This window comes from Garra rufa, chromosome 11, assembly GCF_049309525.1.
Source record: "Garra rufa chromosome 11, GarRuf1.0, whole genome shotgun sequence".
Lineage (NCBI taxonomy): Eukaryota > Metazoa > Chordata > Actinopteri > Cypriniformes > Cyprinidae > Garra > Garra rufa.
The window spans coordinates 44,062,473-44,075,523 of NC_133371.1; the positions used below are offsets into that span (position 1 = coordinate 44,062,473).

Consider the following 13,051-nt stretch of genomic DNA (forward strand, 5'->3'; position numbering starts at 1 on the left):
GTGACGCATTTTTTTGTGAGTTGAGACATAACATATGTGGTAATCATATATTGAATGTATAGTACATCCACAAACTTATCACCACTGTCATTCAATTATTAATTCATAATGTACAGTTCTCATTTTTATTTACTTGCATTTGATCAACTCTATTTAATACATGGTATTTATAAAGCATCATAAATAAAGTTCAAATTTATGTCTCTAAATGTAATCACAAATAAATGCTCAGAAATAGCAATAAACGGAATTCAGTGGAATTTCCCTGAATTTAATTCCAATTCAATTCCAACTCTGTTTCCTGTAATTGTTGTTGATTTCCAATTCCAATTCCATTTCCTTCTTTGAATTGGAATTGTTGAGTTCATTCCTGAATTGACCCCAACCCTGTTGAGTACTTTCAATTGGGAGGTGGCTGTCCCGAACCCTAACCCCTAAATTTAAACTTCTGAATATGATACTGAAAATTAGTTATTAGTTAAGTTACTACGGAAAATAAGAAACAGTTTATCTTGTTGGACTTTTTATCCGAAGCTTTCTATCTAGACATTCCTTCTGTGTCACTTACCGCAGCATCTCACCAGCCTTTCAGAAACTGCAGGATGAAAGCAGAGTTATTTTGCTTTGGGTTCATTTTTAAATTAATGTTAGACGAAGAGATTTTTCCTCTCTGCTCAAGGTCACCAAACATCAAAACATCAGCACGCCCGCCAGACTTCGAGATTAAAAGAGGATGTGCATTAAATCCTTCACCACTTTTTATTCCGCTCACATTGCCATTATCAACAAAACGGCACAAAATTATTTCTCAGAACGGCTATATCTGAATTACTTTTACAAAACTTGAGAGAGAAAAAAAACTATACACATACATATATTTATTTTAAATATAAAGTAAAGCTGAACACTTAATAGAAAAGCTTGTATTAAATCTAAAAATCCTATGCGTCCTGGAAAATTAAAAAAAAAAAAGATTATTTCATTTTATATAATATATAATAAAACAAAGTAAATACAAAACAAAATAAATACAAAATTGTTCAATATTGTAGTGATTTAGCATACATTCAAAACAAATCATTTTGAGTAAGCGAATCCAGCAATTTTGTTTACTCGTCGCATATTAATATGTCGTCTCATTTCCAATGTGTACTAACAGTGACAATAAGACTTAGAGGACCAGGTCCAGTAGCACGTAGAATACTAGTACTAGTTTATACTAGTAAAACAAAAAAAGACAAAAAATGTGTTTCCATAACAGAGACATTCGACAAAAAACTGATCCAGATCAGGAATTGATTCATCCTGGCAAGATAGGCAAGATTTTTCCTTATAATCTATATGAGGCACTTGGTGAAAAGCAGATCAGTATTTAACTGAATGATTTTGGTTCACATCTAGGCAGCGTATAATTCAACTACGGTAAATAGGCACGTACAGTAACGTTTAAAAAAGCTTTCAACAGCTACAGTTTGCTTGAATTACATGTAAACATTCATGTAGTGACATCTGTTGACCCGAGCATCTTGCCAAATCCATCCTGCATTATTCATCAACACCATGGATGAATTAACACAAGTTTGGGTGGGGCCATGTGAGGATTCAATGCTGAATGGTGACCACTTCCTGTCCATCAAAATCAGTCTGTACTATTAAAATAAGACTGTTTTACTTCAAAGATTGAATATATCTTGCATGTGGAGTTCGAGTGCACAAAAATGGCCCTTGGAAAAACCTTCAGTGTGAGTTTCTGATAGTTAAAATCTGCTTTTAGATTTGTCGTCCAGTCAAAGAACTCAAATGCAAGATATAACGGGACTTATTCACAAGAAACTACGGATAGACAGATGTACAGTAAAGGCAGACAGCAGGCATTTGGTCTGTATGTGGTTGGGCGTTTCTCGGTTTCAGAGTCACACAGACCAAAAGTGAAACCGTTTTCTTATTCATCAGGGCCCAACGGTATGGAAACATAATTTTCCAGCACAAACCCAATCCAAACGGGTGGCAGCGATTGGCTGTCCTTGCTTTCAATCACCTCACATTTCTCCCCTGCGATTGGGCGGTTTGTCATCGTTGCCTTCTTCCTCCTCCTCATCTTCGTAGTTCTCCTCATTGGGATGTTGGGCTGGCTGATTGTCCTGATTCACCGCTACATCCTGATCTCTGGCCTCTTCCTGGACAAAAGAAAGAAAATAAGCAAATATATGTTCATTTCACACCCTGTCTGCAAAAAAAAAAATTAAGTAATGGGTTTGGTCCAACATGAGGGTGAGTAAATAATGAAATATGTTCAATTTTGGGTTAACCTTGCCATTTTTAAAAGAATAAAAATGTTCTATTAATTTACTCACTCCAATGTCATCCAAGCTGTTCATGTCTTTCTTTCTTCAGTCAAAAAGAAATTAAGGTTTTTGAAGAAAACATTCCAGGATTTTTCTCCATATAGTGGATTTCAATAGTGGCCAACGGGTTTAAAATCGAAATTGCTATTTCAATGCAGCTTCAAAGGGCTCTACACAATCCTAGCCGAGGAATAAGGTCTTACCTAGTGAAATGATTGGTCATTTACAAAAAAAAATCTCAATTGATATACTTTTTAACCACAAATGCTCATCTTGCAATAGCTCTCCCTCACGTATTACGTAGTCACGTAGAAAATTCACGCAATGATGCCGGATCATTTTGAAATGTTGGTGTTTTTCGCTAAGGATGCACAGACTGTTTGGCAACCAAAATTATTTGGCCGAAAATAGCAAAAAAGGTCTTTCGGTGTACGTCCAAATAAGTGAAAAGGCAGAATAAATTATACCAAACAATGACGTGACGCGATCAAATAAAGGCGTGCACTAATGCAGCAAACATGTCTGTAGTGTAGAAGCATTTAAAACTGTCAGAGAAAGACGCAAAAGTCATTGCAAGCACCGACAGTGAGAGGCTGTTTAGAATCGCATCCCATGCTTCCACAATAAGATAAAGGCATGGTTTTTGACCGAAATCACAAAATGGCCTTAAACCATTAGTAAATAAACTACAGAACGTATGTTGTCTAATACACGCATAAATTGTACTTATTCTGACAGCTCTGCACAAGCTTGTTAGCCAGGGTTCAGAGTCCAAAACGGCAGGAAAATCTGCGCTGAAACAGTGTAATGAGAATCATTCATAAATCTGCTGCTGTCAGCAAAAAGTAGTACTGAGGTCTTCTTGTGGGTTTCCGCCAAAATAAAAGTCAACATTCATAAATGTTAGCATTGCAATTTTACTGTTGTTCTGTAAAATAAAATAAAAAAGTTTGATAACAGTTATTACAACAGCTCTATTAATACTAGTGGTGGGCCGTTATCGGCGTTAACGTGCTGCGTTAACGTGAGACTCTTATCGGGCGATAAAAAAATATCGCCGTTAATCTATTCTCAAATTTGGGTTGGGAGCTGGGTCTAAACTACGCAAGATATGATGACTTTCACCTTGATAGTTTAACGCGGATGTATACCGAAGACTATAGAATATGGTCGCGCGTTTACGTCTCCTCCGCCAAAACACAGACGGGATCTCCTCGTCCTCCATTCATGAAAACCGAATCTACTATAGCGCGAAATGCCACGTAAATTCGTCGTTTTTTGGATTCATAAATCAAATGTTGGTCTGTCACTTAATTCAAATCGCGATATGGACTAGTGTATGTGAAAACTGAAATGCAAAAAGACCGTTTTGATATGAATCCGGTATGTTCCGTTTGCCTAGCTGTATGTATGAATGGTGGAGACGAGCTTTTACTACACGCATACTGAAACACACGTGACGCTCCCGCTAATTTTTGGCATTTGCATCTCACATGAACAGATAAACTCAATCTCCAAAACTGCTGAGAGTGTCACTTTTACCGTTTCATTTGAGAAAACTCGCATCATATCATACTGTATACACAGAAACTTCACGGCAACCTGTCAAAATAAAAGTACGGTGTAACATGTAACCCCTGCCTTCAGCAGAATTCAAATTAGCCATTTTAATCTAGATTAATCTAGATTAATTCCAAGATTTAATCTAGATTAATCTAGATTAAAAAAATAATCTATGCCCACCCCTAATTAATACATTTATTAAAACATTCTCCTTTACTCAGCAAGGCTGCATTTATTTGTGCATTAAAAAACACATGCCTGATTCAAGAAGGGGTGCTTAAAAATGGCCAAAGAATATTATTTTACTAACTTATTAATTTTAAGTTAAATCGTGCTTTGTTGGTAGGCTATAATGTCTACTAGAATGTTAAAAATGTTCAGTGTTAAGTAAATATTTTTAAATTGTGTTTTTGTAATTTATTATTTTTTTTCCGAAAAGCAAGATAAAACTGTAAAAAGCACATTTTGGCTATTTAATTTATGCAATGGTGAAAAAATAGGTGAAATGCATGGGGGAAAACACGGTAAACGGTGTTTGGTAATCGGCCTTCAGCCCAGTGTTTAATTTTCACGATTTTTTGCCATACTCTACCTTTTTGAACTGTACACTGACAAAAAAACTAACCACATGTAACCTTTCCAACATAATTACGCAATGTGTGAAGTCATGCAAGACGGGCATTCGTGGTTAAAGCGTATATAAATATTTATCTTTTTTAGAAAATGACCGATCGTTTCTCGGCTGGGATCACGTAGAGCCCTTTGAAGCTGCACTGAAACTGCAATTTGGACCTTTAACCCACTGATTCCCATTGAAGTCCACTATATGGATAAAATTCCTGGATCGTTTTCCTTTTCGAGTGAAGAAAGAAACACATGAACATCTTGGATGACATGGGGGTGAGTACATTATCAGGAAATTTGTATTCTGGAAGTGAACTAATCTTTTAAAATGCACAGATGTGAATAAACACTCCCTGAATCTAAGTGATGAGGTGAAAATGGAGGACGGATGTTTAAAGCTGGACCCGTGGCAGTAACTGGATACGGCTGAGGACGCTGCAATCGATCTGACTCACCCAACTGTGGCGCTGCCACCAGTCTACAGTTACAGCGGCAGCTTGTACAAAAGAACAAGTGAAAACGTACACACGTAAGCACTACATAACTATCTGTGATACATTACAGTGACAGCAACCCTTAAAAATGTTTGTCTTTTGCTTGTCTCTTGAACACCTTACGCAATTAAACTTGTTCAACAAGAAACAATATTTTTGCTAATGTTTGATAATCTAACTCTATAAGTTGGTAATTTATGTCCTTAATATATACAATACTTAAAAGATAGTTATGAATTTAATGCATTTAAAATTTCAGGGTTGGTAAGATGTTCAATGTTTTTGAAAGAAGTCTGTTATGCTTATAAATGCTGCATATATTTGCTCAAATACAGTAGAAGCAGTATTGTGGAATATTATTGTGATTTAAAATAAATGTTTCTGTGTAAATATGTTTTAAAATGTAATTTATTCCTGTGATGCAAAGCTGAATTCTCACTATCATTACTCCAGTCTCCAATGTCATATGATTCTTCAGAAATCATTCTAATATGCTGATTTGCTGTACAAGAAACGTTTCTGTTTGAACATTTCTGTTGAAGAACTTAATATTTGTGTGAAAACATTCTGTGACGTAGTGATTCTAGATAGGCCCGTAACCACAATCACACTTCACAGAACAATACAAATACAACATAAGCTCACTTTTACAATTGAAAAACGTTCTTTTCTAATTTAACTCAAAATGGGGGACTCGTTTCTTTTTTCCTGCTTATTCAAAACATATCATATTCTGTGACGTAGTGATTCTAGAGAGGCCCGTAACCCCAATCACACTTCACAGAACAATACAAATACAAATGGGTACCTCTGTCGGATATAAGAAAGTCTGGGACTCCCCATCTGGTTAGTATCTCTTTTCTGAAAACAGTTGCAACAGTCTTGGCTGTAGCTGTACGTATAGGAAACAGTTCGATCCAACGGGTGAAGTAGTCAACAAATACTAAAAGGATTCTTTAATGAACAGGAAGTTCAAATTTTGAAACTGGTAACATTGTGACTACCTTTACTGTCACTTTTGATCAATTTAATACATGCTTGCAAATAAAAATGTTACAAATAAAATCTTACTAAGCAGAATTTTTTGAATATTAGCATATATATACTGCCGCTCAAAAGTTTGGGATCAGTAAGATTTTTAATGCTTTTTAAAGGAGACTCATCAAGCCCGCTTTTATTTGATTAAAAATACAGAAAAAAAAATAATATTGTGAAATGTTAATGACATCTAAAATAGTGTTTTTTTTTTTATTTTAATACACTTGAAATATCATTTATTCCTGTGATGCAAAGCTGATTTTACAGCATCATTACTCAGTATTAAGTGTCACATGATCCTTCAAAAATCATTCTAATATGTTGATTTATTATCAATGTTGGACACAGTTGTGCTGCATAATATTTTTTGGGAAACTGATACTTTTTTCAAGATTCTTTGATAAATAAAACATTAAAAAGAACTTTAAAAAAAAAAGCAACAATAAACACCTCGTTCAAAGTTTGAAGTCAGTACATTTTTTCTTTCTTTCTCTCTTTGATAGAAATACTTATATTTTGCCAGGATGTGTTAAATTGATAAAAAGTGATAGTAAAGACTTTTTAGAACAGATTTAGCATAGTACTATACTATACTATATAGTGAATAAAGGCACACAACCAAAAGGCAGAAATAATAAATACAAAAATTTTGATCTTTACTGTCAAAGTGGGACTTCTAGTTTTCAATATTAAAAGCAAATGTGACCCTGGACCACAAATAATCTGAAAACTGAATAAATAAGCTTTCCATTGGTGTATGGTTTGTTCGGCAATCTGAGGGTTCAAAAAGTCTAAATATTGAGAAAATCGCCATTAAAGTTGTCCAAATGAAGTTCTTAGCAATGCATATTACTAATAAAAAATTAAGTTTTGATATATTTACGTTAAGAAATTTACAAAATATTTTCATGGAAGATGATCCTAATGATTTTTGGCATTGAAGAAAAATCGATCATTTTGACCCATACAATGTAGTTTTGGCTACTGCTACAAATATACCCTTGCTACTCAAGACTGGTTTTGTTTTCTGGTCCAGGGTCACATATATAATGAAATCTTGTATAATGCATATAATATAAAATGTAATCAATATAACTCTGGCATTACTAGGTTTCTAAGGTGTGCTTTTGTAATGCACTGTTGTAAATCTGATCCTAGCACACTGTTCTCAACAAGCCTCAAAATATAAATCTTATACCTGTTCTCCATTCTCCTCATTATACGGGTCTCCTTCTTCCTCCCGCACCGCCTTGCGCTTCTGATTATCTACCAGCTCATCCTGAGCCTGGAGAGAGAAAGCCATTTGAGTTAGGGAACAAATAACAATTCTTGTTTGTTCTAGGACTGTGTGTGCATTTGCATTTGTTATCCGACCTCATCATCTCCATCTTCCTGGTACTGCTCATCCAGAGCATCTTCCTGTTGGTCTGGGTTTCCAGCTATCTGCACAAAACACACACAAACTCATCTCAGACTGTCTCAGTTGCATAATAAATCCTCCCAAGTCTGTTTTCTGACACACACACACAAGTGTTATTTTACCCAGAGTCAAATCTTAATATCACACCAAATGCATAATAAATATTGTCTCTTACCACCAGCTGTTCTTCGGGGGGCGGCTGGTGCTGATTGTCTACAGCCAGGTGCATGTCGGGGTGACCAACAGGTGCCAGCTCTTCCTCCTCTTCCTCACGGTGCTGCTGCTGCTCTGCCTCCTCAAACTCATCCTCTCCCTGGTTGTTGGGGTCATTCTCCGGATCAACGTCCGCTTCTGCGGGTCGCTGTAAGATTGAAATATTAATCATCAATACATGTGTTCACACACACTAATTTAAAACAGACAAAAATGTATCAGTGTCCATATCAGGGTTCATAAAAAGCTAGTTTATCCACCTTTTCTTCACGTAAGAGTCTGGCTTTCGGTCTCATCCACATTTAAGCGATTTTTAGCTGTAAAAAACAGCTCGTTTTGCTGCTTGATATTGCAAATTAGTGTGTAGTACCATATTATTTTAATGTATTATCTTAATTATGAGCACAATGGTTTGTAATGCAAACAGGTTTACCGTTTACTACATGTTGTTATTCTTCTTGTTATTTCCTCACCCATAGGCATACTTCAGCGTTAAAGAAAAAGGTGGACACAGTTTAAAGTAAACCTAGCCCTGTTTATACTGGTGTGTGTTTACTAGGGGTGGGACGAGACAAGACTGGGTTCACGAGAATGAGAATGAGACGAGATGAGATTTTTAAACTTTTTTTAAAGAAATCCTCAATGATGAAATATATAGGGAAAAATAGTATTTTATTCAACTAAAAAACACAAAATGCAAAAAATGTAGGTGTATTTTGATATGAACTTATGTTATACCTATATTAAACTTCTATTTTAATGAATTGTATGCAGTAATGAACACGTACACTAAAGCTGCATGATTCTGGATTAATTGAAAAACAATTTTCTTTAATAAATTAGAGATCACGATTCTACAAATATTACAATATATGAATATTACAAATCTAAACAAAATTACGTAATTTACTAGTGGTTCTGACAGAATGTTCATTGCTTACAAATTTAAATAAAATAAAGGAGGCAGTGTCTCAATTAATAAAGACTATTCGAATCTCTTGAATGTATAATTCAATGCTAAATACTTTTTTAAATGTGCAGGTGTTGCCAACTCCTGGTGGACGAGGACAAGCGTTACACTACATACGTGTTAGAAGATACTTTAGTTTTGATCGCTACTGTAGACAACAAGTGTTTATACCCAAACTATGAGCTTTTATTCCAGTACTTATGCTATTTAAATGTCTGTAACAAAGAAATAATGATGATTATGTGGTTAAAAAGACTGTATATGTTGCTCTTTCTGAATCAGCAGCAAGAATGCAGATTTGAATGTCTTTAACACCTGTTTCACATCGTAAGCGTCAGTGGAGCGCGTGAAACAGTTGTATAAGATCGGCTGGGTGTTTGAAAAGAGATTGTGATATTTTAAGGATCAATCATGCAGCTCTAATGTAAACACTGCAAAATGTTTTGAAATGATATCGTCACGTGCCACGAGATCTCGCCACATCCCTAGTATTTACAATAACATGTGGTAACACACCTCATCTTCACGATGAACATGGTCCGCTTCGTCTTGCCTCGGTTCCTCATGGTGCGCATTCACCTCTACAAATGACAGAGAAATGGATAAATATAATGCAAAGATAATAACATTGTACCAAACACTAAAGAAGTCACTTTTTTAAGTAAAAGTAGCAATGTTATAATGTGAAACGACATGAATTGTCACCTTTCTCCTCAGCTATCTGTTGCTCTTCTTCTCCCTCGACTATATCAGCATCCATGTTTTCATACTTTGCCTTTTTCCTGATAAATACAGCAAATAAAAGGATTTATAAAATAAACCATGACACAAACACAACCATTATTCATTAATGCATTTTTGTTTAATGTTTTGGTTAAAAATATATACACCGCGTTCCAAATTATTATGCAAATGATATCTTTCTCTGGTTTTCATAATTAGTCAATGCAAATGACAGTCAGTATAATTTTTAAGTCATCAACCATTAGGGTATAATTCGAATTTTATTGAACAAACCTCCTAATGATAACAGTATTTATTTCAAAAATAAAAAACTGAAAATGCACTGTTCCACATTATTATGCACAACAGAGTTAAAACATTGTATAGGTTGTAAAGAACTGAAAATGGGCATTTGCTGAATTTGCAGCATTAGGTGGTCATATTTACTGAAATCAAAAGCTATTTCAATCAAAAACATCCTAACTGGGCAAGTTACATCTTACCATAGGACCCCTTCTTTGATATCGCTATCACAATTCTTGCATCCATTGAACTTGTGATTTTTTGGAGAGTTTCTGATTGAATTTGTTTGCAGGATGCCAGAATAGCTTCCCAGAGCTGCTGTTTTGATGTGAACTGCCTCCCACCCTCATAGATCTTTTGCTTGAGGATGCTCCAAAGGTTCTCAATCTGGTTGAGGTCAGGGGAGGATGGTGGCCACACCAGGAGTTTCTCATCTTTTATGCAGATAGCAGCCAATGACACAGAGGTATTATTTGCAGCATGAGATGGTGCATTGTCATGCATGAAGATGATTTTTCTACGGAAGGCACAGTTCTTCTTTTTGTACCATGAAAGAAAGTGGTCAGTCAAAAACTCGACATACTTTGCCGAGGTCATTTTCATACCTTTAGGGACCCTAAAGGGGCCAACCAGCTCTCTCCCTATGATTCCGGCCAAAAACGCCACCTCCTTGTTGTGGTCGCAGCCTTGTTGGGACATGTTCCATCCACTACTCCATCTATCTGGACCATCCAAAGATGCACAACACTCATCAGTAAACAAGACTGTTTGAAAATGAGTCTTCATGTATGTCTGGGCCCACTGCAACCGTTTCTGCTTGTGAGCATTGGTTAGGAGTGGCCAAATAGTAGGTTTATGCACAACTGCAAGCCTCTGGAGGATCCTACACCTTGATGTTCGCGGGACTCAAGAGGCACCAGCAGCTTCAAAAACCTGTTTGCTACTTTGTAATGGCATTTTAGTAGCTGCTCTCTTAATCTGATGAATTTGTCTGGCAGAAACCTTCCTCATTCTGCCTTTACCTGCACGAACCTGTCTGTGCTCTGAATCAGCCTCAAATCTCTTCACAGTACAATGATCACGCTTACGTTTTCGTGAAATATCTAATGTTTTCATACCTTGTCCAAAGCATTGCACTATTTGACGCTTTTCGGCAGCAGAGAGACCTTTTTCTTTCCCATATTGCTTGAAACCTGTGGCCTGCTTAATAATGTGGAACATCCTTCTTAAGTACTTTTCCTTTAATTGGGCTCATTTGGCAAACTATTTATCACAGGTGTCTGAGATTCATTTCAGTGATCCAAAGAGCCATGAGACACAATACCATCCATGAGTTTAATTGAAAAACAAAAAAACTGTGTGTTTATGACACTTACATACAATTTGCATAATAATTTGGAACGCGGTGTAAATAAGATTCAAGAGGATGTCAATTTTTGAATGGGATAATTTTTATAAACTATTTTTTTCTTTTATGGACTATATGTAAACATCTTTTATGTGAAATATCTTATTCAGGTCAGTACTAAATAAACAATAACATGCATTTTGACGTCTCATCTTTGACCCAGTTAATGTATGTTATTTATACAATAAATTGCTATTTGATGCCCACAAGCCTTGAACGGTGTTAAAATCACTGCAACAAACAATCTTTCATAGCTTTTTGCTTTATTTAAAGCTGCAGTCCGTATTTTTTATTTTGTATTCCAATTTTTAAAAATGTATATAAGTATATCATGAATCCATTTTCCAAACCATGTTTTTGGCTTATCCTGAATCACTACGGTACACCTATAGTAAGTATTTATATTCTTATTTCAGATTGATTCTGGTAGAAACTGCTGCGGTGTAGCCTAGTACCTGCATGATTTGTCATAGACATAAACAGAGAGAAGTAGCTCTGGCAACAATGTTTTTTCACTAGAGCGGCAAAAGGTATGGACTGCAGCTTTAAATAGTCATAATAATCATTTTTAAAATGAATGCATAATTGTGCAACTCAAGGGAGGGCCTCTGACCGAAGCATTTCTTGCCGGAGATGTTGTTCTTTGAGATCGGCTTCTCTGTTCTGCTGTTCCTCTCGCTCTCTCTGCAGACGCAGCCTCTCTTCTCTCTCCTTCTGCTGCTGGAGCTGCTGTTTGTGCAGGGCCTCTTGACGCAGATGCAGCTGTCTGCGCTCCTCCGCCAGCTGTGCAGCCAGACGCTGCTGCTCCTGCTGCTGTTCGTAAGCTGACTTCACCCGCTCCACCTGCGCGTGTTGCACATGAGCCTCAGCTGGCGCCACCTGGGGGAAGAACAGAAGAGTGAGGGATTTACGATGAGAAACAGAATGCAGATTGGGTTGAAGGACAATGCAGGAATTGAGAATTTGCTAACATCTCAATATTCATAATAATGAGCACAGAGACATACGTATAGCACACAAATATCTTGTGAAACAGCATTATTTGGCTGCCTACCCTTTGGAACAGCTATATATAATATGATGGCTAAAAATGTTGTCTGGGAATTACGTTCAAAAGTTTTTGGTTAGTGTTTTTTTTTTTATTACATTTTAAATTAAATTAATACTTTTATTCAGCAGGGATGCATTAAATTGATCAAAAGTGATAATTAAGACATTTATTTTACAACTAAATGCAGTTCTTCTGGACTTTCTAGACATCAAAGAATCCTGAAAAAATGTATCATAATTTCCATAAAAATATGAACAGTAATGTAGGCAAACTAGTTTATTGATAATTTGTCTAATGCAGAGAAATAAATAGATAAATAAAAGCATAAAAACAGCAATATAAATGTTTCCAATAAAAAGTGCAAACAAAAATGAGAAATGTTGCCTTGGCAACTCACTGAAAATAAAGTTAAAGTTCTAAAACTTTTTAAAATCAAAACTGAAAAAAAAAAAAAAAAAGTTAAATAGGACAGCAAAAACACATCACACAAAATTACTAAAACTTAAAACAAATTTTATTTCATTAATTTTCTTTTTATTTTATTCAACCAAGGGTGCATTAACTTGATTAAAATGATAATCTATTTCAAATAAATGGGAGTAAAAAAGTGGCAACAGCTTATAACTGTTTTCAATGAAAAAGCGCAAGCAAAAATTTTAAATGTTGCCTTGGCAGCTAACTGAAAAAGTTAGAAAATTACGATTATGAATGGAATTTGGTCTTGATCACGGATCGTGCCTAGTCGGAAATAGTCTGTTCCAGTCGGGCTCAGTCGCTGTTTGCAGTCGTCACAAAAATCACATAGTGTATGGTGTTTAAAGATTATAATCTTAGAATTCAAGAACCAGTCGTTGCCAGTCGTTTTCACTAAGATTTTTTTAAACATGTTTAATATTTGC

General features: G+C 35.7%; 1 protein-coding gene across 1 annotated transcript in view; it reads right to left on the bottom strand.

Moving 5' to 3' along the window:
* Positions 1-753: 753 nt before the first annotated feature.
* Positions 754-13,051, bottom strand: part of golim4a (golgi integral membrane protein 4a) — a 33,812-nt gene continuing 21,514 nt past the window's right edge. The window contains exons 10-16 of the mRNA XM_073850028.1: positions 11,715-11,980; positions 9,373-9,449; positions 9,184-9,248; positions 7,660-7,845; positions 7,439-7,507; positions 7,263-7,349; positions 754-2,177 (exon numbers count right to left, since the gene is read on the bottom strand). Coding sequence (XP_073706129.1) covers positions 2,040-2,177; positions 7,263-7,349; positions 7,439-7,507; positions 7,660-7,845; positions 9,184-9,248; positions 9,373-9,449; positions 11,715-11,980 — 888 coding nt within the window. The 3' untranslated portion in view covers positions 754-2,039. The remainder of the gene's footprint in view (positions 2,178-7,262; positions 7,350-7,438; positions 7,508-7,659; positions 7,846-9,183; positions 9,249-9,372; positions 9,450-11,714; positions 11,981-13,051) is intronic.